This window comes from Pelecanus crispus, chromosome Z (genome assembly GCF_030463565.1).
Source record: "Pelecanus crispus isolate bPelCri1 chromosome Z, bPelCri1.pri, whole genome shotgun sequence".
NCBI lineage: Eukaryota > Metazoa > Chordata > Aves > Pelecaniformes > Pelecanidae > Pelecanus > Pelecanus crispus.
Window position 1 is genome coordinate 75,315,871 of NC_134676.1, and position 22,565 is coordinate 75,338,435.

Genomic DNA, 22,565 nt, shown 5'->3' on the forward strand with positions numbered 1-22,565 from the left:
GTTTAGAGGAGATAAGGAAGGCAAGACAGCCTACAGAGTAGCCCAGGCTCCTTAATAACATATTTTAATACATGGAAAGAGGGGATACAGACCAGGATGGAGATAGCCTCCTGAAGTAAGGAACTGGAGCAAGAGCATTTATTGGTCCTGTTGGACAAGCAAGCCCACAGGAATGGCCATGGCCCGCCGGTGGCCAGAGAACTTGGGGTTGACAGGGGTTAGTGACAAAGAGCAGAGGCAAATTGCCAGCCTGCACACAGCAGCTGCTCCACCTGCCTCCACAGCATCATGCCCTCAGGCACATCCTTAAAAAAGCTGTTGAAAGACCACAGAGAGTATAAAACATGTCCACCATAACTGGGTGAAGACTGGAGGAAACCCACAGCAGGCTCTGGCTGCAGAGCTGCTGTGACTGTGGTGCACCATTTACTCCCAGGGAGGCAATATTATGCATCAAGTGGCTCTTCAGTTTAGCTGGAGTGAAGGCATTGCAATAGCCTACACACGGACATGAAAGCCAGATGAATTCAAAGCAGACACCTATTTTAACTGGTCAAGATAATTAGACCACTAAACAATTTCCTGTGAGAAGCAGTGGATTTGCATCTTTTGGTGCCTGCCCCTGGAGGGTGTGCCTTTCTTGAGGATGTGCTTCTAGCCAGGAATAAATTGATGACATACTTCAGTGTGTCCCCTAGGTCAGTCTAGAAAATTTCAGATCTATTCATCTGCAAATACGCCGTGCCTATATGCTGTCCTACAAGTATTTTGCCTCAAGACAGTTTGCTCTACCATACTACCTCAGTTTGTATTATTTTGTCAAATAAGCAATTTTGCCATGTTATTGTTACCACGTTAGGAGAAGGGAGAGCAAAGGTGGCTGCAGAAACATTTAAACCTATGATGAAGTCCTAGAAACACTGGCTCAGAGGAAGGCTGTAAGCATCTAAAGCATCCTTCATCTCAGGCTTTCCAGACCCTAACAAATTAACCCATGAAACACCCTGGAGAAGGGGAAGAGTGTTTTGCAGAGGAGAAAACTGCAGCAGGGAGGCAAGGTGGGCTCAACTTGATTGCACAGCAAGGTGCTAAGTAAGGCAGGAATAGAAACCACAGGTGTTGGCTCCCAGCCCCACATTTTAATCCCTGGGCTGCACTTCCAGCTTCTAGCAGCCCTCTGGGGTCAAAAGCATGAAAAAAGAGGCACTTACAGCTTTCCCATTTTCCAGCCAGGTGACGGTGGGGATTGGAAGGCCAGTCGCCGTGCACCGCAACGTCACCACAGACCCAAAGGTGATATTTTGGGATTCGGGAGCTTTCAGGATTCTGGCAAAAACTGCAGAAGACAAAGGTACTAGTTGAACAGCGATGTAAAGCTGAAGCTGTGCTTGCATGGGGATGCTTCCTCCCCAATGGGTCTTGAAATAAGCCACGGCCCCACGAACAAAAGCGGAGCATAGCATGTGCTTCCCAGCAAACAACAGTCTTGGGAGACAGACAAGGAGGAGAAAAAAATTATTGGCATGGTTATGTTCTGCACCTTACAGACCAAAATTTTACCTATGGAAATTTCTACACCATCTGAATTCGATGCCTCAGAGGAGGTAACGTGCAAAAAAACCAAGGGCAAACCCATTGGTAGCGTGCAGATGGGACAGCTTACAGCAAATATGTGGCAAGTTACCATGCTGCCCTGCCAAGTGACCTCATGCAAAACTTGTTCAAAACCATCAAGGGAGACCACCAGTGTCGTCACATACCATGAAGGTTAAAGGTCAGATAAGCTCCTCAGTGTGATCACAGTGATTAGGACTTACCATGGAGAGACGCAAACCCCAGCATTTTCCCTGTCACAACAACATGCCCTAAGGGGAGAGAATCTAACCTTGAGTTACGGGGAAATGGCCAGCAAAGACTTTGGGAAGCTGAGACTGCAGGGGGAAAGTGAGTTTTTAAAGTGACTTTTCATCTCTACTGCTCTTGCTTCTTTTGTGGCAATATGGTTACTGGGCAGTTTGAAGATAAACAAGATAAGCACCTCCCTGCCCCAAGGATTTTTTTTTTTTTTTTTTTTTTGTGCGTGTGTGAGAAGAAGAACTGAAGTATTTTTGCTGAAAAATTATTTCGATGCAGAAACACAAGTCTGATGGCCTTCACAAGCTGTATTTCAGCTGCTGTACTTGGACCACATAGAGGAAAACAGAGAAGAAAGACATTTCCCATGTGGAACATTTGAGTTTTGACCCAAAAATTTTAATGGAGATGCCTGAATGTCTGTGAAGAAGCAGGCTGAATAGTTTTATGCCATTTTTTACTCTAATTTCTCATGCTTAGTGAGTAACGCTCACTCTCTGCCTTCTGGGCTGCACAGCAACAACTAAAAGTCTCCATCAGAAATTTTAGTAAGCAGGAGATTTTCTCCTGGAGTTCTCAAACAAGCCTGATATCTTGTTTGCCACTTTTGCTATCTGTGTGTTTCCCCTTACCAACATATCTGATCATGTCACAGTCTTCTGTGTCTCTGTTTGCCTGACACACCTCTTGGCACTGGCCACTGGCTGGTCCCAGATGGAGACCTCCAATGCAGAGCAAGTAGACCAGTGAGGGCTCCTTCAGAAACTGAACATCTGTCCCTGCCATTTGGGATGGGAAGGCTTTGTCTGCAAAATTTCAGTTGGAATAAAAAAATTATATGCTTTTTTTATAGTCCTTCCACCCAGTCTTGGCCTGGGAAGGCGCTGAGATTTGTGTTAACAAAGAGCCTAAAATCAGCTTTTGCTCATTGACAGGCATCGCTAGGAGTACATTTCAGCGTAGAAACTTTTTTGTCTTCAGAGCACAGCCATTCAACAGGCTCCTGGGCAGGGGGTTTTAGGAAATTAAATTTAATGTCAGTGAAGTAAAAAGTGTGGGAGGATATGTATTATATTCAGCTTCTTAATTTCTCTACAGTCTCCAAGCAGTCCCTACTGTCAATGCTCAGTGCCACTTGCTTAAAGTCAAAGCAGAGCAGCATCAGGGCTGCTGCATCCCCCCTGCCCCTTGGCGAGGCAGCAGGTATGAAGCTCCACCACTAACAAGGAAAGCTGCAGTAGCTGGCCAGGGACTTTCCTGACAAATAATAAGCAAAATGAAACCTTTGCCTGAAGTTTCACTTCAGGCCATTAACACCAGATGGTTACAAATTCAGCCCCAAGCACGCCAGGCCAAGTTCATAATTACTTTTATGCTTCATTCAGAGAAATACTAAACTTTTGGGCCTGTCCCCTGGCAGCACATGGCTCCCGCTGAAGCTAGCACATTAGCTCCCAGAGCCAGAATACAGCCCTTAGTGCTTTTCTCATGCTGCTGTTGGTTTCTCAGTGTGCTGCTGGGACCCTGCCTGGCTGACAACTCTGCTGCTCAGATCCTGCCTAGCTTAGTTAATACCACAATGATGAATTAACAGCACCCCATTAGGCAGTGCCAGACACAGGCATGTATGCCCTCCTCTGTACCGGCTGCTCTCCCAAAATTTGCGAGGAGCTGTCATCCAGGAGAAAAAAGGTGCACTGCAAAAATGATGGCAATTGCACAGGAGGGGAGCAAAGCCATAGCGAGCACAGTGGCTGGTCTGGATCACACATGGTGCCTGCAGGGAGGCAGAAAGCTGCATCCTGCTCTTTGGGGTCCTGCTGCCAGCACTGATCCTGTACAGCACTTGTTTTAGTAGCCCAGCACACTGATGGCATGAGCGCTTCTCTGTCAGCATAGGGAAGGCAAAGGGTCAGGCCATTCAAGCCTAAAACACCAAATACAGGAGTAAAAAATCCAGCCACAGCTGCTAAGCATACACGTTTCTTGTGGATAGTACTGCAGATATATTATCTAGCACAGGGAGGGATGGCTAAATAAAACTGGGCCTATAAGGAAATAAGCTGATTTCCAAAGTGTGGAAGAATGGAAGTTCCTGCTATCCCCAGTGCCCTGTGTGCATATCCAGGACTTTGAAAATTGAAGTTACAGATTTAATACTTCAACATTTCAAGTATTTATATGTGCATGCTTTTAAAAAGTATTTTACTTAAAGTTTAGCTCTTTAACTTAAGTACTTAGCTCTAGATGCTGTGAATGGAATAACTGGGCTTTTTTACATTATTTTATTTTTAAGTGAGAAATTCCCTGGGGCAAGGGCTGGACTCCTCAGGTCCCAACAGGCTTTGGAGCACCGCTGACTGGCACACCCAGGGACACATTTTCCAAAGGGCTCTTCATCACTTTGGGAACCAACATTTAAAAGAATATCATCAGCTATTTCTCAGCCCCATCATCTATGGGTGGATGATGGATGCACTACTGCTGCCGACATACTCGGGTGCAGTGCGAAAGCCAGGATGAGTTGTGTGAGAGCAGCCAGCGTCACCTGCCACCAGTGCAAAGTGGGGCAAGACCACCAGGATAAGCTCAAGGTTCATTTTGACAACCGCGTCAGCAAGGAAATCTGTCCTGTAGCTAAACAGAGGAACCCAGACCCCAAAACTATGACTTTTTTCCCCCCACTGTATTACACAAAGAAAGAAAAGAGGCAAAAGTGAGGAAGAAATGGTGACCCTCGTGGTGCCAACCTAAGCAACTGGTGGGTAGAGGCAGGTGAAAGGCAGGAAGAGGAAGGAACAGGAAGTGGCAATAAATGTTTGTAAAATTCACATTATTTGGTGAGCTCAGGACATAGCTTTGTTTTCATTTTGCCTCAGAGTGAAAATTCCCAACAATCAAGCAATTTTTAACACCTCCGTTACTTGCTGTCCTTTACCAGATCCTCTCGAAAGTGGATTTTGACAGGACCTTTGCCTGTTTAGGTGCATCACCACAAGGTTAAGAATATTCACATCAAGACCCCCCAGGCTCTCAGCATGGGATTTACCCAAAGGCATGCCAAAAAGCAGTTAGGGAAAGCGGGCAAAGAGGGCTTCATTTGTTTATTTGTGGAAAATAAAACAGAGGAGCTGGAAATTAAATCCAGCCAGCTAAAAGCCAAGCCAGCACGTTAAGTTTCACTCCCAAGCCCCCTAATAAATGTCCTTTCTTTTACAGCCCTGCTAAATGATGTGCTGTGCACTACAGGGCTTGCTAGGAGGTATCTGCACCGCAGCCAGCTGCTCTCATTTCTGAGAATTAGGTAACATCATCCAGTCCAAACAGTAGGGCTTTAACTCAGTCACGAAATTTTTGTACTATAAAAAGATTAAAGCAGGGTCCCCCCCCCAAGCCCCTGGTTTGAACGGCTAACTCTTTCCAGGTGACTTTGTTTTCCCATTGCCTTTGACTGAGCTGTGTTTCATTTCCAGTGTTTGGGGCCCGATCCTGCAGTCCTGGCAGATGCCTGCCCTTTGACTGGGTAAGGCCTGTTTTTTTGGTAAAGCAGGCTAGATTGGGCCATTCGCATCCAGGCAGCAGCCTAGGTGGCCTGGGGTCATGCTCCTGCTTTCAGAAAAGGGCAAAATGATGCCCAGAGCTCACGGGGAACCCTTCTGTGCACAGCCCTGCTGCAGGAAGACGTCCCTTTTAGCGAGGGTTTCATGAGTTGTAACACTGGCTTTGACGCACCAGGCCAAGCCAAGCACTGATTTTGAGGTGTGGGGTGGTTTTTTTTTTTCCAGACCCTCCACTGGATTTGGTGAACCTCAGCTTTCAGAGAACATGAGCAATGTTTGCCAATGTATGTGAATTGTCAACATCCCGCCTGTCAACACCCATGCATATTCATGTCCAAGCATACCTGATAGTCCAAACTGATGTAAGGCCACTGAGAGCTAAACTTGTGTTAGCAACCACCTGCTGACAGTGGGTGCACGCTTCCTTCCCACCGCAGTCTGAGCCTGGTCTAACATGTGAGCCAGACCTGGCGTATCCATACTGCCAGCTGTGATATCTCAACCTGCTCCACTTTGTTTTGTTTCTATCATGAAAAATAGCTTTTTGGGTGATTACAGCCAGGTCTTAACGCTGAAATGTTTTTCCAGCTAAGCTGCAAAAAACAGTTGGTAAAGGGAACTCCTATGTGCAAAAGGCCTTTTCTGCTGGTACAGCTGGTTCCGTGCTGAGAACCAATGTGTCTACCTTGCTGGGTGAATTGGTAAGTTACACATTGCCTCAGAAACTTTCCTGATATAAATACCCTGGCAAAGCCTTTGCACTGCATACTATTCATGTGTAAGCATTTAGGAGCTAAACTGCAAGGCTTTTTTTTGTTCACATTTGCCAATATTCCTGTAGCTCTTTTGTACCTGAAGCGTGACAGATTGAAATGGCTCCTTCTCTACAGAGGATTTCTCTGGGCTTGGGCTTTCCTTACTAATCCATAAAAAATCATTTATGCTTGCCACCTATATGCTCTGAAGAACCATAAACTTGTGCCAATTTGTTTGCAGTCTTTTGCCAGTGAGAAGTCCAGTCATCTAAATCCCCATTCAGGTTCATTCCTTTCACATCCATTCACTCTTCCTGACAAGTCTAAACCAGACAGTCAAGGAGAGGTAACAAGCAGAGGGGCTACCATTTCCTTCCTACTGGTGAGAGATGAGGGGAGGTCTGACAAATACATTTATAAGTACATAGAAAGCCGGACCATTTGTGTTTTCTGACATTTCAAATTAATCCATGTAAAATCCCAACAATTCTTGAAATACCAGGGCTGAAAACAGGCTGCACGTCACGCTTCTGGATCAGCGGTCGCAGAGAGCGCCATGCTGAGCTGTGTGCAGCAGCTAATTGCATGCCAAGAGCCAAGGCTGAACAAGCGAGGTACAGTCTCCGCAGCTGACATGGCGGGACTGAATCCCAGCTCAGAGAACAAACAAATTCTTCAGTAAGCATGGTCAGCAACTCCTCTCGCAGTGGCAGCAATGGGCTCTCGCATGGCTCACCACACACCTCCATATGGGAACAGCTCACGTTGTACCTTTGCCACTGCTCAAGGCGTGCTGCCACCTTCCTACTCCCTTCCAAAACTGCTGGGTTAATAATTAAATCCCAGGATAACTGCAAGGTCAGTTTTGCTTTGATGTCTGAGTATTTCTTATCAAAACTGCAACATTTATCTTTTTGCAAGCCTACCAAGTAATCACAAAGAGGAGCAAAATGCCACAGGCAAAGCTGATATGAGACACTTCCACTTATCTCTATCAAATTGCTTACCTAATTTTGTTTAATCCCTGTCCAAACATGCTTATTGCCAGAGAACCACACATATACAGATTATCAAAAGAATAAGAAATGCACATAACCACTGTATTATTTCTCAAGGAGCAGCACTATTAGGTGTGGGACCCAAAAGAGTAAGCTGCAAAAGCACTGTAAGCAAGCAGTACTTCATCATCCGCCTGCCCCTTACCTTGTTATCGTGGTAATCTGGGAGGAGAACCCCCCAATGCATTTGAAATATCAGCATTTTGTACAAAATCTCAAAATCTCCAAGCTCTTCTGGCTCCTGATACATGATTTGGGAGGTTTGAGGCTTGCAGTAGCTCTAACACCTCACGCAGCACAGGCCAGACAGCACAGCAATACACGCAACCTGGAGCCTGAGGCTGTGAGAAGGACAGCAGGGACAATTCAAGATCTGTGTGGAAGGGAGATGGAGGAAACCACAACATCTCCATCCTGAAGCATATGCCTTCAGATTCTAAGCTCTGGTGTCCAATATCAAAGCAAGTTTTTCTTAGCAAGGCAATAGCTTTTCAAGGTAACCTTATTCTAGGGTGAGCTCCAAGATTTATGGATGGTAGGACAATTTGCATCAGCAGAAGGACTCATATAATGTTAAATGCACCAGCCAGCACAGGAACTTCTCAGCTGTGAAAGACTTTGCATCGCATGTAGATGTCTCTGGAATCCTAAAAGCAGACCCTGCAAATATGCAAAGCTATAATAACCAGGAGTAAAATGTAAATAGATAGCTTATATCCTGTGTAACTATATAAAACCTGTTCTGTACAAGTGTTCATTTCTATATACAGAGCAAACACCAGATTCAAGGACAAGTGAGGATAATGTGTTCAAATTACTTCCCAAGGAAATTAATAAGGAAATTCTTTTCATGTCAGTACTGGTCTTATATATGTGTTTGGTTTCTTTGAAGGAAAGACCCTTCTAAACCTCCCCATGTTCTGGCTTTTCTGCAGTACAGAGACACATCATGTGCCCTTTAATTCTGCCATTACCCATTACGGCATGTCAAACTGGAAAAGAAGTTCCCAGTCTCCTGAGTCAAAAAGCGACTCTTTGGCTCATTCCAGTCGTGATCATGACCCATCATGACTGCTACCAAGGCAGCCAGTCTGCCTGCATGTATTGAAATCTCCACAGCTGCACAAAAGTCTCCCTCTCTCCCTCTCTCAGGAATGGAGCAGGCAGTTACGAGAATCACTGGCATACCCAAAACTGATACAAGCCCTGCAGCATCCTGACATCTGGTATCCACTGATGGGTAACAGCAGTGCCATAAATTAATTACATGCCATGTGAAAAGTACTTCCTTTCTTCTATTTTGAAGTGCTGCTAGCAGTAGCTGCTAGGAAGTTTCTTGTATTGGGGAGATAGCAAGTAGCCTGTTCCCTGCTCACCTTATCTACCATGCATGCCTGATTCTCAACACTGCAAATTCTGCTAGTCCGTCCTAACACAGAGAACCATCTTCATTCCCTACACTCAACTCCTACTTTGAGATACACTTTTTGGGAGGGACTGCCTGGGGCTACATCCAATTTCAGAGATGCAAGGGGTCCATTCCTATACAGAGCAGCACAACAGCAGACACTTTCTGTTCCATACTATAGGCACACACACCCTAGAAATATTGTGTGACCCTAGAACTGGTGTTAGTGCTAGAAGCAAAATCTAGAGTTGTACAGTTTGGAAGAGTCAGTTACAGTGGAAAATAAGAATGGGGCTTTCACCTCCACCAAGGCTACCTGAATGAGAAAGATAGAAAGAGGTCCTTGGAAGACTGAAGGCATCAGCCTCAGAAAAATTGTATTGGTCCACAGACAGCTTACCAAAACTGGACTTTTACATCAATTCTATAAAATTTCCAGGTTGCCGTCAAAACCTTCCTTTCTGTATCTTCAGCCCCAGCTCTGTCTTGGTTTCTCAGTGTGAAAAGGCAGCCACTTCAGGAAAGTTGTCTCAGTTTGGTCTGCCCCCCTTTATCTGACAGCTATGGATATTCTCTAGCCTCGCTTCTCTTTGTTGTTGTGCAGGAAGTGCACACTTCCTAGCTACCCAGCACAGTTCACAAGCCAGAGGGATTTTGTCCACAATATCTGTTTTTTTCTTAAAACCACAATTCATGATGATGTGAGAAATTCATATATTTTTTTAAGTGACTTTCCAAACTCTTTGTTAGGGGAAAGAGGTTTTGGCAAAAGTAAACAGCAGGCTTAAATGTCCATTAAAGAAGAATTGTTCATATATGCCTTGTCAGAAACCTCATGCTCCCAGGAGGCCTGCTTTGCAGCTCCTCAGTGCAGGAGGCCACCCTGCAACAATTACTCAAAGGCAGCATGCGCCTCATGCCTGTGTCACAGCAGAGGAAGTCTTAGGAATAAATTTAATAGCTCATACTTGTTTGTTCATTTGATGAAGGTCTGGGGTTGTTTTCTTTTTCCTGCAGCTTGCCCTGTTACCCTGTAATTAGGGCTATGGTCATATCTGCAGCATCCGAGAACCTTGGGATAACTATGGTGAACGCAATAGGTAGGAGGAGATTTAATGAGATATTCTGGGCTTTCAGTTACACCCATGCCACCCTGCTGAGGCCAGTCAATTACTCTGGTGTAATTACAGGCAAGCTCAGTACTATTTTTTTCTCCTGTAATGCTCCCTCCCCGCAAACCCTTTGCAATTTTTAACAGCAAACTGCAGTATTCACCATTTACTGCCATAGGACACTGCCTGCAGGTACATATACCAGCATCACCGTGGACAGGGAAGGCAAGCCTTTCCCAGGGTTTCTGCCTCTGCTCATGGCAGAACCAAACACTCTTCCTCAATGCTAGTATCAGAATTTGCCTGAGGAAATTTTGCCCAGCACTTAAATGCAAGACTGCAAACTTCCTTGTCAGTCTACTATTTGGCAATCCATCTCACCCCAAACATCCTGCCTCAAAGATGGCACAGTTAAAATTCAGATTTCACGTCAATAGCTGATCTGTGGGCAAGGCAGCAAAAGTCAGGGTAACAGTGCTGACTGTCTGCTTTGGTAGTCTTTTGGTATCTCCCTTTCCTATTTCATCTACGCCAAGTACAGACATGTTGACACAAAACTGTAGAAAACTTTCTGGATGGCACATCTGGAGTCAGTTTTCATTTGAAATAGGGCCTGTCTCTGGAATGTGGTCCATCCAAATTGATAGATTTGGACTAAATATATACTTTCATTCTTGTTATTTGAATTATGGTGTGACTTTCTTGTCTTTTGATTTATCTGTGATGCAAATGTGTCCCACAACTACATAAACGGTCCACAAAGCAGGTGAAGGAAGCTAGTGCTTTATACTACATGGGCACAGTCTGTTAACTAAATAGCCAAGGCACTGCTTTCTATTATCATCTAGTCTGCTGTCCCCTCACTGCCTCCAAGAATTAGATAAAACAATTAAAAACCAAATCAAAAGTCTAGACTGAATCTACCCGTGTCCTGGCAGATCCTTCGCTCTGAAGGGATGATTCTCTGAGGAAAACCTTCCTATTTTTAAGGCTAAGGCGGTTCTCACAAGTGGCTTATAGGGGAACATTTTTGTGGCCTGTGGCAGGGTATTATTTTAGTAGCTAGTAATAAGCAATAAACTGTGGGCAGGAAAAGACTTCTATCGACCAGGGTTGGAACACAAAAACAAACAACATCTAAGTCAGGGGAGCATGAGGAACATTGCTCCTGCCCTGGTTTTGATTTGTTTGCTTTGTGCTGTCACATAGTAGCACAGGAGGAAGTGGAGCAGCAACACTTTGACAGAGGGATGAATGAAACTGTCTGGATAAAGAAAGGATCGGTAGCCATCAACCAATGCCCAGTTCAGCCAATTGGAAACGGCATACAAGGTTTGATCCAAAATGTTATTAAATCCATGGAAAATCCAGTTAGTTTCTTGATGAGCACACTGGATCTTCCAGAACTTGTCCTAGCTAATTTGTTTGTTTGGTTGTTTCCTGACAGATTTGCCTTTGTACAATGACTTCAAAACTAAACCTTATTGCACAGTATACTCCAAAACTCCTGAATTCCACAACTCTCTGGTGCCACAGGCTGGAGACCGAGATCAACTTCATGTAAATCACAAGATGGAGGTTCATCTAACCCCGTACACAACCAACAGGACCATCTGTGTACTCTTTCCTTTCACATTACAGTCCATGTATTTATGGCCTTTTTCTTTCTTGTTCAACATTAAAAATGCATCACTGGGCAAACTGGGAACATCAGAAGTTTCACTGGCTGGGTGCAACACCTAGAAAGGAACAACAGGAAGGTTGTTCCTCATCCTCAGGGAAGAAAAACCTTTTTTTCAGGATTTCTGCACACAAAGTCCCAGTATGCAAGGCTAAAAAGCACAGTAGAAAATTCAGACTGTCTTCCTGCAGCAGAGGACTTCCACACATGTGCTTCTGTTGGAATGGAAGGACACCTCTCAGAAGAACATTCTACCTTCAGTTGTGTTAGTGCCTAATCCCGCCACCACCCTTCATACTTTTTAATGGCAATAACTCCACTCATTTCCATTAAATGCTTTTTCCATATTTGAAGCTGAAAACTAGGCTGATAAAGAAACATATGGTTTATAGCTTTATGCCTCATCTATAAACAGCTGTTACTTCTAAGCCATGAGCAATTCATGGTCAACTTTTCAATTTTTTTTGTGACTTTTTGTTTGAAGAATAAAGAATGTATAGGACAGGAGCCCATTTTGCCAATTCATAAAGTGGCACTTTTCTTCCCCCAAGGAGACAAGAAAATGTTCTCCAAAACAGAGCAAAAAACTTTGTCAGAACACAGAGCCCAGGTCAGGCAATCAAGCCTGTAAGTCATTGCAAAATGTATTGTTTTATTACTGTTTTGCAATAGACACTTCTTATTTGATACAGGAATTGTCTGTACTTTGAATAAGGGTTATAAGCACCACATTTGAAAAAGATAGCAAGAGGTTAAAGCAAAATCATCCAGTGGAATTTATTTTGCACATTAAAAACAATTGGCCACACCTGGGCTGTCTGCTCCCTAAATTGTACACCAGAATGACTCAGCCCGAATCGTGGCCAGAGTGTAAAATAACAACCAAAGCCAATCACCTCGAGGTCCTATAAATAGCGATCCAAAATGGAGCCCTTTTGATCTCTCTGGGACCCACAGTGGGCTGTATGACCCAGTAACTCCCCTCAGCTGGGATGCCTCTCAGGGTACATTTCTTGAGGATTGAAGGATTGTCCATCAACGATTTTGAGAGGACTCAAAGGCCTGATTTCATGAGGTTCACCAACTGGTCCGTTGATGAATGCATGGCACATAAAAGTGAGTAATTCATGAAACTCACGAAAAGGGAAATTTTAATCACATGTTAACAACCTCTGTCTGTGTGTGTGTGTGCAATTTGATTCAGAACTGTTTGTCTGTCTATCGGTCTGTGCAATTTGATTTAGAGCTGTTTGTTGGTCTGTGTGTGTGTGTGTGTGTGTGTGTGATTTGATTGGATTTAAACCCCATCTGTGTGTGCAACCCTGCTGTAAGTTTCAGGTGACCCTTGCCATTCTCAAATTTTTACTAAGTTGCTATTTTGATTGTAATAAATTCCATTGAATTGCTCTGTTAAGTTGGCCAATGCTTAAGTGGTGTTAAGAATTATACAATCTAATTTTGTGATTTATCTCAAAAATATTAATAAATCCTAAACTGCTGCTAAATCAAAGCCATGTAAAAAAATCATATTTGCGACACTCTGGATGTACATGAGCAACAGGAAGTCATCCTCATGTGCTAATTTTAACAGAACCAGCAAACTGATCATTGTTCATTTGTTTTGCTTTGCAAAGCGGTGTAGAGAAGGCTTGTTTCTGCCTACTGCACTTCTGCTTCATGCCGGTACTTCTACTAGTCCTTTTTTCCGTAAGTTTCATGGGCTGTAACTAATTTGACAAAGGAACCTAATGGGGGGAAAGCTGAGTTAATACAGCCATACAGCTTCCACACAGCTGGAAAAGAGCAAGCTGGTGGAGGACCATTTCATAGTGACCTCAGCACATGTCAGGAAGAACCAACTATGCTCCTCCAAGGTGTCACCTCAGAGCTAAACCAGGGGCATGTGCCATTTTATTGCTACGGGACACACCAGGATCGTAAAAATAGTGTGCAACCCACCTTCGGCAGTAGGGCTGCCTACCTTGCATCGTTGCTCACTTGGTTCTCTTGGTCACCGCTTGCCTCTTGTGCCCTTTCCCCATCCCTAACCTCCTGTGCCTGCTCCCTGGTGTCAAATCAAGGGGATGCCCCATGTTCTGCTTTTCCTCCTAACACCCTTCAGGCACCCTGGGCAGCCTTTTTGGGGGGACAGTGCTGTCCATGGGCTCAGCACAGTATCCAATGAAGAGCCTGGCTCTTCTCACAGACCCAGCAGTCTGGGTTATGATTGCATTTCCACCATGAATGGATTATGCCTTTTAAGGAGAGAATCTGTTTCACCATCACATGTCCAAATTCATGTGGTTTTGCCCCAAACTTGGGGAAAAACACAGTCCAAAAGGACAGGATTTTTTCAACACTTTTAATTAAAATCCTGGACCCAGTTCTGGACGCTATAGCTCATTAACTGATTAGAGTTCACTAGTTCATCCTTTGAACTCTGGTGCCTGAAATGTACCCCAGGAGAGGAAGCAGGCAGCACTGGCTAGGTCCAGTCCATGCAGCAGCACCCAGAGGATCCTTGTCTCCTTCCCCCCATTCACTGATGGAATTCAGGAACAACTGAAAAATCTGTTCCACAAAGAAAGGCTTCCACTACTTTCTTTTTCCTGACAGGAACTGTGCCTGAATATTCATCAAATTCATTGCTCAAATTATTTCAACTTTGCTTTAGAAATAATAAAGCTTTAAAAATATTAAAGCTGTGCTTTAGAAGTAATAAATACAGGCAAGTATTTTAAATGTTGAGGAGACCCCAATAAGGAATGGAGAAAAAATATTTGGAAAATCAAAATAGCAGCATTTTTCAAACTGTTTTACCCTGGACCACTGAAACCAGACAAGAAGTAGCACTGTAAGGTACCTCAGTGGTGTAAACACTTGGGCCAAGTTTATGATCAGTTTGAATGTGTGGATCCAGGATAGTTTACGTATTTGAGACTTGCTGTAGTTTCTGGGCCCAGCTTCGGCAAGTCATTTAAGCACGTGCCTGACCTTACATGCATTAAGATCCTGTCCACATGCAGGAGGCAGAGGGTCAATCTTTCAGGAAGTTAGACAACTCTGCAATTTGAACAATGTCTGAAACTAATTGCAGGGCTAACACGGAACCCAATAAAATGGAAACTGACAGCAGAAAATTAGAAACCTCTTTCAGAAACCAGGACCTGCCTGATCTAGATTTAGCTAGGCATAAGTATTTGCACTGCTCTCTGAATGGGCATTTGCTTCAGGATTAAATATTCATAGTTAACCAGCCATGCTTAATCATTTTATTCTAATATTAAGCCACACTATGCAGGGTGGTAACTCCAGTGAATGGTAGCATCAAGATTTAAGAAAAAATGTTGTAGTGTTATTACAGAGAAGCAACAAGCAACACATATTCATAAGTTTTCTGAACATAGTGAATGCTCAAAGAAGACTGACTGAAGTGTGATTTTCCTGCATTGAGTAGTTTCAGATTATTATTTACTTGGAGTTATTTTAAAAATGCTGATACTAAGGGGGTAGGAGAGGTAGTAGGGGAGGGATACTAAAAGTAATGATAGAAGAGGTGCATGGGGGGATGTATGTGTGTGCACATACCTGTGTGCATACACAGGTATGTGCATATATATGTATGCTAAAAATCCATGAGAATTAATCAAAAATACTGGGAGGGAAAGGGAACTGTATACACATCAAGCTGCAGACAGGATTATTACCTTTGGATTTTGGAAGCCAAAGAAGTAAAACAAACATGCATCAGTCTAGTTTGGGTGGCAGCCTGAAACAAGGTATATTATATGGGTGCCCTACCAGAGAAACCAGGGCAAGCCTGGAGAACAACATTGCTTTGTTCATCCAACACATGAATGGAACATGAGAGGATAATTTGTGTGGGAGCACTGAGCTTCCATCAATTAATTAAGAACTAATCTTCCTTGGTTTAAAAAGAGCACACACAGGCTCTCCTTTGCAAGTAGAATATTTGTGGATTATTTTGCCATTCCTTGAATTAACAGGCAGCTGCATAAATCTGGAGACAGGGACAAAACAAGATATCAGCCTTAGCAACCTTGATTTTGGTGCAGTTCCAGCTCACTTTTAGATTCCCTAACTAGCTCTGGTACATCCGGAGTAATAAAATCCTAGTGCCTGAGGTCCTTCAGCATGGAGCGGGGGTTTGTATGCATGGCACTGAGTATTTGCCATTCACAGTTAATTCTTGACAAGCCTTTGGCCACTGTCTCAATGATGGGGCCAAACCAAAACCCAGGACACAATCTGTTCACAGCCAGATCCAAGTGTCTTCAGTTTGCCACATCAGTTTTAGCTCAGGAGAAGTACCACTCTGAATCTAGATTAGGAATAGCTGCCTTCCTGTTTTAAAGCTATTTAAGGAAATTCTAACATACTTGAAGTCTGTATGTGTAAATATTAAAGAAAAAAAAAAACCAACAAACAAAACAAACTGAAAAATGAATGCATTTTTTAGGGAAACAGCAGACCTGCAGTAATTTATAGTTGGATTTAATACACCTGATCCTGCTCCCAGAAGAAAGTCAATGGTCATCTTAGAAATGGGATGGCACCCTAAGTAACCTCTGATAGTCCCAGGCCAAATACAACCTACAACAATCTTTTGAAGCTTACTAGGCAAATTGAGACCCTTCTCCACTTTCTACAGTACAGTCATTCTGAATAAGAAATAAAAACTAGTTCATCTACTGAGTCAGTCATCCTTCCTCCCTCTCTGCAAGATCTTGCTTAACCCAAACTCTCTTATAGGATTCAGGAACATTGAATGCTTCATTGCCTACATTCAGGTTCCCCTGCAGTCCACTCGTCTCAGCACTCTGAAACTGGTGTTGTTTATACCACAAAGGAAACACCTTCTGTCAGTAAGAGACAGACACTGAACACATAAAGACCAGAAACTGAAAAATCAATCCGGTGTTCAGTTTAGCAGACAGAAAATGTTCAAATCCTCAAAGAGAAAAGCTCTGTTTACCTGAAGAATCAAGCAATTCAAACAGAAAATCAGAGGAAAGGTAGAGGGACATACACATAATGCTGCAGAATGCTTCACTGTTTGCAGCTGCAGCTCTCTCTGATCAGGCTCTCTGCAGCGAGTTTCCAGGGCCATCAGCTTTCTAGTCGTCCATCTCCACAAGCCATAGTGTATAACCCATGGGTCTGGTGGGACTTTTCAAACATGAAACAAGTTGGCATCTTGGAAACCATAACTCAGAAGGAAAAATGTATTTGGGAGTCCTTACTCAGCCAAATATCCCACCAAAGCCACAGCAGCCATGGACAACAACCCTCCATGCATCGTCCCTTTCACTATCAGCCAGCAATGGGAGCAGGGAGTGGACAAACTCTGTTTCTCACTCGCCTTGCCTTGCCTTGCCTTGCCTTGCCTTGCCTTGCCTTCCCCCTTCCCTTCCCCTTCCCTTCCCTTCCCTTCCCTTCCCTTCCCTTCCCTTCCCTTCCCTTCCCTTCCCTTCCCTTCCCTTCCCTTCCTTCCCTTCCCTTCCCTTCCCTTCCCTTCCCTTCCCTTCCCTTCCCTTCCCTTCCCTTCCCTTCCCTTCCCTTCCCTTTCCCTTCCCTTTCCCTTTCCCTTCCCTTTCCCTCCCTTTCCTCCCTTTCCCTCCCTTTCCTTTCCTTTCCCTCCCTTTCCTTTCCTTCCTTTCCTTTCCTTTCCTTTCCTTTCCTTTCCTTTCCTTTCCTTTCCTTTCCTTTCCTTTCCTTTCCTTTCCTTTCTTTCCTTTCCTTTCCTTTCCTTTCCTTTCCTTTCCTTTCCTTTCCTTTCCTTTCCTTTCCTTTCCTTTCCTTTCCTTTCCTTTCCTTTCCTTTCCTTTCCTTTCCTTTCCTTTCCTTTCCTGCCCTGCCCTGCCCTGCCCTGCCCTGCCCTGCCCTGCCCTGCCCTGCCCTGCCCTGCCCTGCCCTTATTCTGCCTTTTGGGTCATCCCCTAGGATGTTTTTGTCAACATCAATGTTGACAGGTTAATTCAAGTTAACCAGGTATGCATGAGGTGCTGGGATGTAGAGCTGGAGCCCGGTGCAAGGGTTACTCCCCTTCCACTACCACTGTTGCGGGTTTTGAATAGGCTGTGCCCAGGCTGTTCTTGGCTACACATCGATATTGTCCTGCATCTTCTCTCTGAACATTGTGGATCCTTAAATTCCCTGAATCAAGGACAGCAATGCGAGCGTTCTCCTGCCAGAGGAAGGAGCGATCAAGGTGAGGGCTCTACATGCAGGCTGCACACAAGGAGCACCAAATGCCCACTTGCAAAGATTGGGTTTACACGCATGAAAATTATTTGTGTTGTCCTACAACAGAAGGATTTGGGGCCAGCTCTTCCTGCTCAGTGTTGTCATGACACACTCACCCATCCCTCTTTTTGCAGATCAGTGAATTATAGCTTCAAAAGAGCCCTGAGTCTTAGCTAAGTGGCTTGTAGCTCTTATTTACGAGAACACTCATAAATGCATTCAGCAGCATTTGGCCATGTGTAGTAGTAATAAATATAAGTAATATAAAATATTGATACACAGAGAATGTTTGGTTTATAGGCAGAATTATTGTAGATGTAGACTTTTACGAGATGAGCCCTGGATTTTCCAAATGCTTTCTTCCTAGCGACTAGAATTTACAAATGCTGTAATTAATGCTAATATTTTAACACAGTACCTTTAGCAAATAGTTAGCATTACCTAAATTTCATTCTCTACTCACCTTTACAACTGTTTCTCCTTTGATCCATGAAACAGAAGGTTTTGGATTCCCCATTGTAGTGCATGGAAGAACAGCCTTAACCCTTCTATTATTTCCACATTTATAGGCGGTCGGGTTATTTTGGGTCCTAAAATTTTAAAAGACAGAAATTAAAGTTGAAATTAAGCTAAGAGATACTAGAACAGGACAAGTTCAGAAATGGCAACAAAATCTCTGCTGATTTTTCTGGACATTGCTGAAAGATAGAGTGGTCTTAGGTCATGAGCTGCCTTGGAAAGAAAAATCTTTCTTAAGCACAGCATTCAGAGTTTCAGTTTATGGATGCAAAAGCAGCTAACTTGCATGGGTTATTTGTTTCAGGAGTGGAGTTTGACAGTCATTTGAATTAGGGTCTGGGCTAAAATCCAAATCCAGATAAGAGTATTTCCAATATTGAAGAATGTTTGCATTCCAGGTTTTGACATTCTTCACCGCATAAACAGTGTCTTGTGTGAAAGCTCTTATCTGGAGTGAATCGATTTTGAAAGTTTTAACCCAGGCTTGTCTCCAGCTCAACAAGAAGGGCATGTAGACTCAATTCATGTCCCTAATTGAAGGATTTATAACTATGTTAGTAAAAAGGAGAAAGGATCCTTAAAGAAAAAAAAACAATCAAACTCCCTTAAAGTTAATATGGGACAAATTTAAATTCATTTTACCCAAAGAAAAACATGGCTTAGCTTACGCTGATCTGGGAGTAAAGATCTCCATCTCAGTGTTTTGGGAGACCAGAAATTTTGCCTCCCTTGCATGATACTGAACCAGCAGAAAAATGACATTCAGAGAGCATCACCTCCTGGCCCCCACCTGCAGGCAACTGGGGTGCTGGAGAGCCCCAGAACTACCAGACCTGGAGGGTCTGCTCAAGCTCTTAATTACACACTTACGTGGTGTCAAGAAGAAATTACATTCCCACTTACGCATTTTCACTTGGAGAGCCCCACAGCTCTGCGCAGCCGCTCCAACCCCGTTATCTGCCGTGCAGCAATACACCCCATCATCACTGTCCTCCACGCTCAAAATGGTCAGGAGCTGCCCATTCCTCTGGATGCTGTACCGGGTGTCAAACAGCCTGCAGGGCACAGCACAGATGGTCAGGGACGGGGGGACAGCCAGGGATGGAGAGCAGAATTGCAATTGTATCTGCAGACCGCTGACGGCACTGCAAATGGCAATATGTTTTATTTTCAACCTGCAAGAGAAGGAAGGCACTGAAAATGTTGAGTTGGGCCTTAAGATTTGGTTTGATCTTCAATAGACCATGCAGTTCCTGCCTGCCACCAGCATGGTGGCAATTCTTCCTCCAGTCAGGTATTGATAATGTAAGTAGGTCTCACGGCTGGGTTTCTGTCTGGCCAAGGACATGGCATAAGCACAAGTAATCTTATCCAGTTGTGTCCTGTTTTAGGTATAATCACTCAGTGCAAGGGAAGGATTGCCTATACAAGAACTGGAACTGGTTGAAGTTTTTTAAGGAAACCTTCAGATTTAAAAAGTAAATGTTTTTTTCACTAAACAGGTAATGTTATGAAAAGATTTTCACTGTTGTGAAAAAAAGATGCAAACCAAAACCAAAGTGGTTTTGTGTCTGCATCCAGGAGCAGTTTTGTCTATTTTTTTGGAAAAAAACCCAAACCAGCAAAAAAGCAAGGAAATGTGCTGAAGAAAAGAAGCCATCTAAAGATTAGGCAATGAAAAGATAGCTATAGTTTAATGACAACAGGCTTTAACCTGGAGACTTCAGAGAAGTCAAGAAAGGCCCTGAAGTTGGAGCAACAAAGGTATGGGATATTGTAACAAAGTCTGCAGAGCAAAGACCAACTCTGTGTGCGTGTATATGTGTGTAAATATATACAAATGTATATATGTAATGTATATGTGCAAGAACAAGGGAGAGACAGAAAGAAAGGTGGTGAGAAAGCAGAGTGCTGATCTCTGATTTTCATTGCAAACTGGAGAAGTATAGTAAAACTTCAGTGGAATAAGATTTGCATAACATTTCATAAATTCCTCCATGGTTGATCTTCACACCTCCGTTGATCCTTTTTGGAAGCATTTTCATGCAAATGGCCTTTGATTCTGATTAGTGGTAGCAAAAGGGATCTGACCTGAGGATTGTCTCCCAAGCCATCACAAATACCGACACCTAAGTATGTCCTGTTTTGTCTTTGTTAAAAATCGTACAGCAGTCAATGAGCAATCTGAATGTGCCATTTACGGTGTTACAGGCACATATTTCCTTTCAACAGCCTTTTTTCCTTTCAGTCTTGTCTCCACTTTTTCACCCTGGGAAGAAAGAGTACATTGAACTCATCCATGACGTAAAAGACGTGAAGGCTCCATTCCCTTCTTTCCCTGAGGAAAGCTCACCCTGGGCAGCCCTGTCCTGGGAGATGGAGCAGGTAACAGTTTCACTCGGCACAGAGCACCTGCTGGTCTACTTGCACAAGTTTTGATGCCAAAAGGAAAGACACTTCCAGAAGACTAGTGCTGACAAGAGCCTCTGTCCTGGCACTATTCCTATTGAAGCTGAATGTTTACATACTGGGGTTTTTTTTGAAGGTTAGCTTAGCCATCTGTTCAGGGTGCTGGGGCCTTGGCAAGAAAAGAAAATTTTGTAAATAAAATAACTGATATTTATTGCTTGCAATAGCTAGCCCCTTTGAAGTTTGATACATACACAAACAGAGGCACATAAATACATTTACATGTTTTTTTCAGAAAAAAAATCCACTGATCTGATCCTTTTCCATTGTGTGAATACTTTCATCCAAGTCCTTGGAAAGTAACAGAAATATTTTCAGCTTTTCTATCTCCCTGTCTTTGGTCTGAGCTTTTGTATCCAGCAGCAATGACTATTAATGCCGCACAGCTTTGGGAAAGTGAAATAGTTGTTGCTATTAACATTGCTCCAGAAGCCTCCAGTAAAGGAATGAAGCACCTGAGCTCTCCAGCCTCACCAGCAGAGCTTTTTTGGTCAGTTTTCCTTTTTGGTCAATGTTGTGAAAAAGGCACTCTGTCTCAGATAGAGTGGGATGGCTTTCAGAAAGGTGTGTTGGGCATCTGGAAGTGGGGATTGGGGTGAGAAACAATCTGGTTTTCAGATAATCTTAGAACACAGAGAGTCTGAAATTGTAAAGACCATGGGGAGAGAAAGGGATGTCATCTCCATGGTCCTGCATGAATTGCTTCCTCTCCCAGCTTTGATTTTCAGGCATGGTGTCACTGGTGGGGAAGAAATTAGGAGAAAGGTGACCTGATTTGGAAATATCATCTGTGAAAATTCAGACCCCCATCCTGCAACAAGGCCAGGGTCAGAGGGTTAGGACTGGGGTTCTGCTGAGGTTCTGTTGCAGGCAATGAAAAAAAGATTTCTGAAGGCCAGCATGCATGTGTAGCATTCTGCTTTTCTCCCATTCTACAACTACCTGAAAGGAGGTTGTAGTGAGGTGGGTGTTGGTCTCTTCTCCCAAGTAGTTAGCAATAGGACAAGAAGAAATGGGCTCAAGCTGCGCCAGGGGAGGTTTAGGTTGGAAATTAGGAAAAATTTCTTCGCAGAAAGGGTAGTCAAGCATTGGAACAGGCTGCCCAGAGAGGAGGTGGAGTCACCATCCCCGGATGTGTTCAAAAAACAGGTAGATGTGGCACTTCGGGACATGGTTTAGTCTAGTCTATGCTTGATTGGTTTAGTGTGGACTTGGTAGTGTAGGCTAATGGTTGGACTGGATGATCTTAAAGGTCTTTTCCAACCTAAACGATTCTGTGATTCTATGATTCTGTTCTAAAATGACAGTAAGACCTCCTGCTGCTGCTAGCTTATTTGGAGTCTCCCAAGCCAATGGTTCAAGGGCTCTTTGGGTGCTTGACCCCGATAGCAGGAACCATGCTTCAGGGGACCATCTGCCTAATACGGACATCTCTTTTGGAGAATGGGCCTTAACTGTGTTACACAGAGTTTATTCTGTAATTTTCCCTGACAGAGGGAGTCACTAACAGCGATCTAGAATGTGAAACTGATGTGAAGCCACGTGGAAGATATAATGTGATTTCAGAGTTGGAACATCAGGTACAGTTTACTTTGCAAGAGCCTGTCTACAGCCGCAGAGCAAAAGCAATGGTAGCAACTTCCATAACACGTTTCCAAGGCTGCCGCCTTTGGCAGCACCTCGATGCCTGGTGGTTGATGTCTGACAGTGCATGACAATGAGAAGCCAGTTTTCTGTGGTCAGATCCAGAACTAGAAGCAAACAAGAATGGCATGACATGACCCCTTCCATGCAAAATTTCCAAGCACATTGCAGATACTTGGGCAACAAGTCTGGCCATGCTCCTTTTAAATATAATACAGCATCCTTCTCCTTCATAAAT

The 22,565-nt window shown here is 43.7% G+C and overlaps 1 protein-coding gene across 1 annotated transcript in view; it reads right to left on the reverse strand.

Annotated features, from left to right (window-relative positions):
• The window catches only part of MUSK (muscle associated receptor tyrosine kinase), a 54,716-nt gene that overhangs the window by 26,829 nt on the left and 5,322 nt on the right, over positions 1-22,565 (reverse strand). The window contains 5 exon segments of the mRNA XM_075726816.1: positions 1,212-1,338; positions 17,497-17,636; positions 18,159-18,238; positions 18,241-18,285; positions 19,118-19,269. Of these exon segments, the coding sequence (XP_075582931.1) occupies positions 1,212-1,338; positions 17,497-17,636; positions 18,159-18,238; positions 18,241-18,285; positions 19,118-19,269 (544 nt within the window).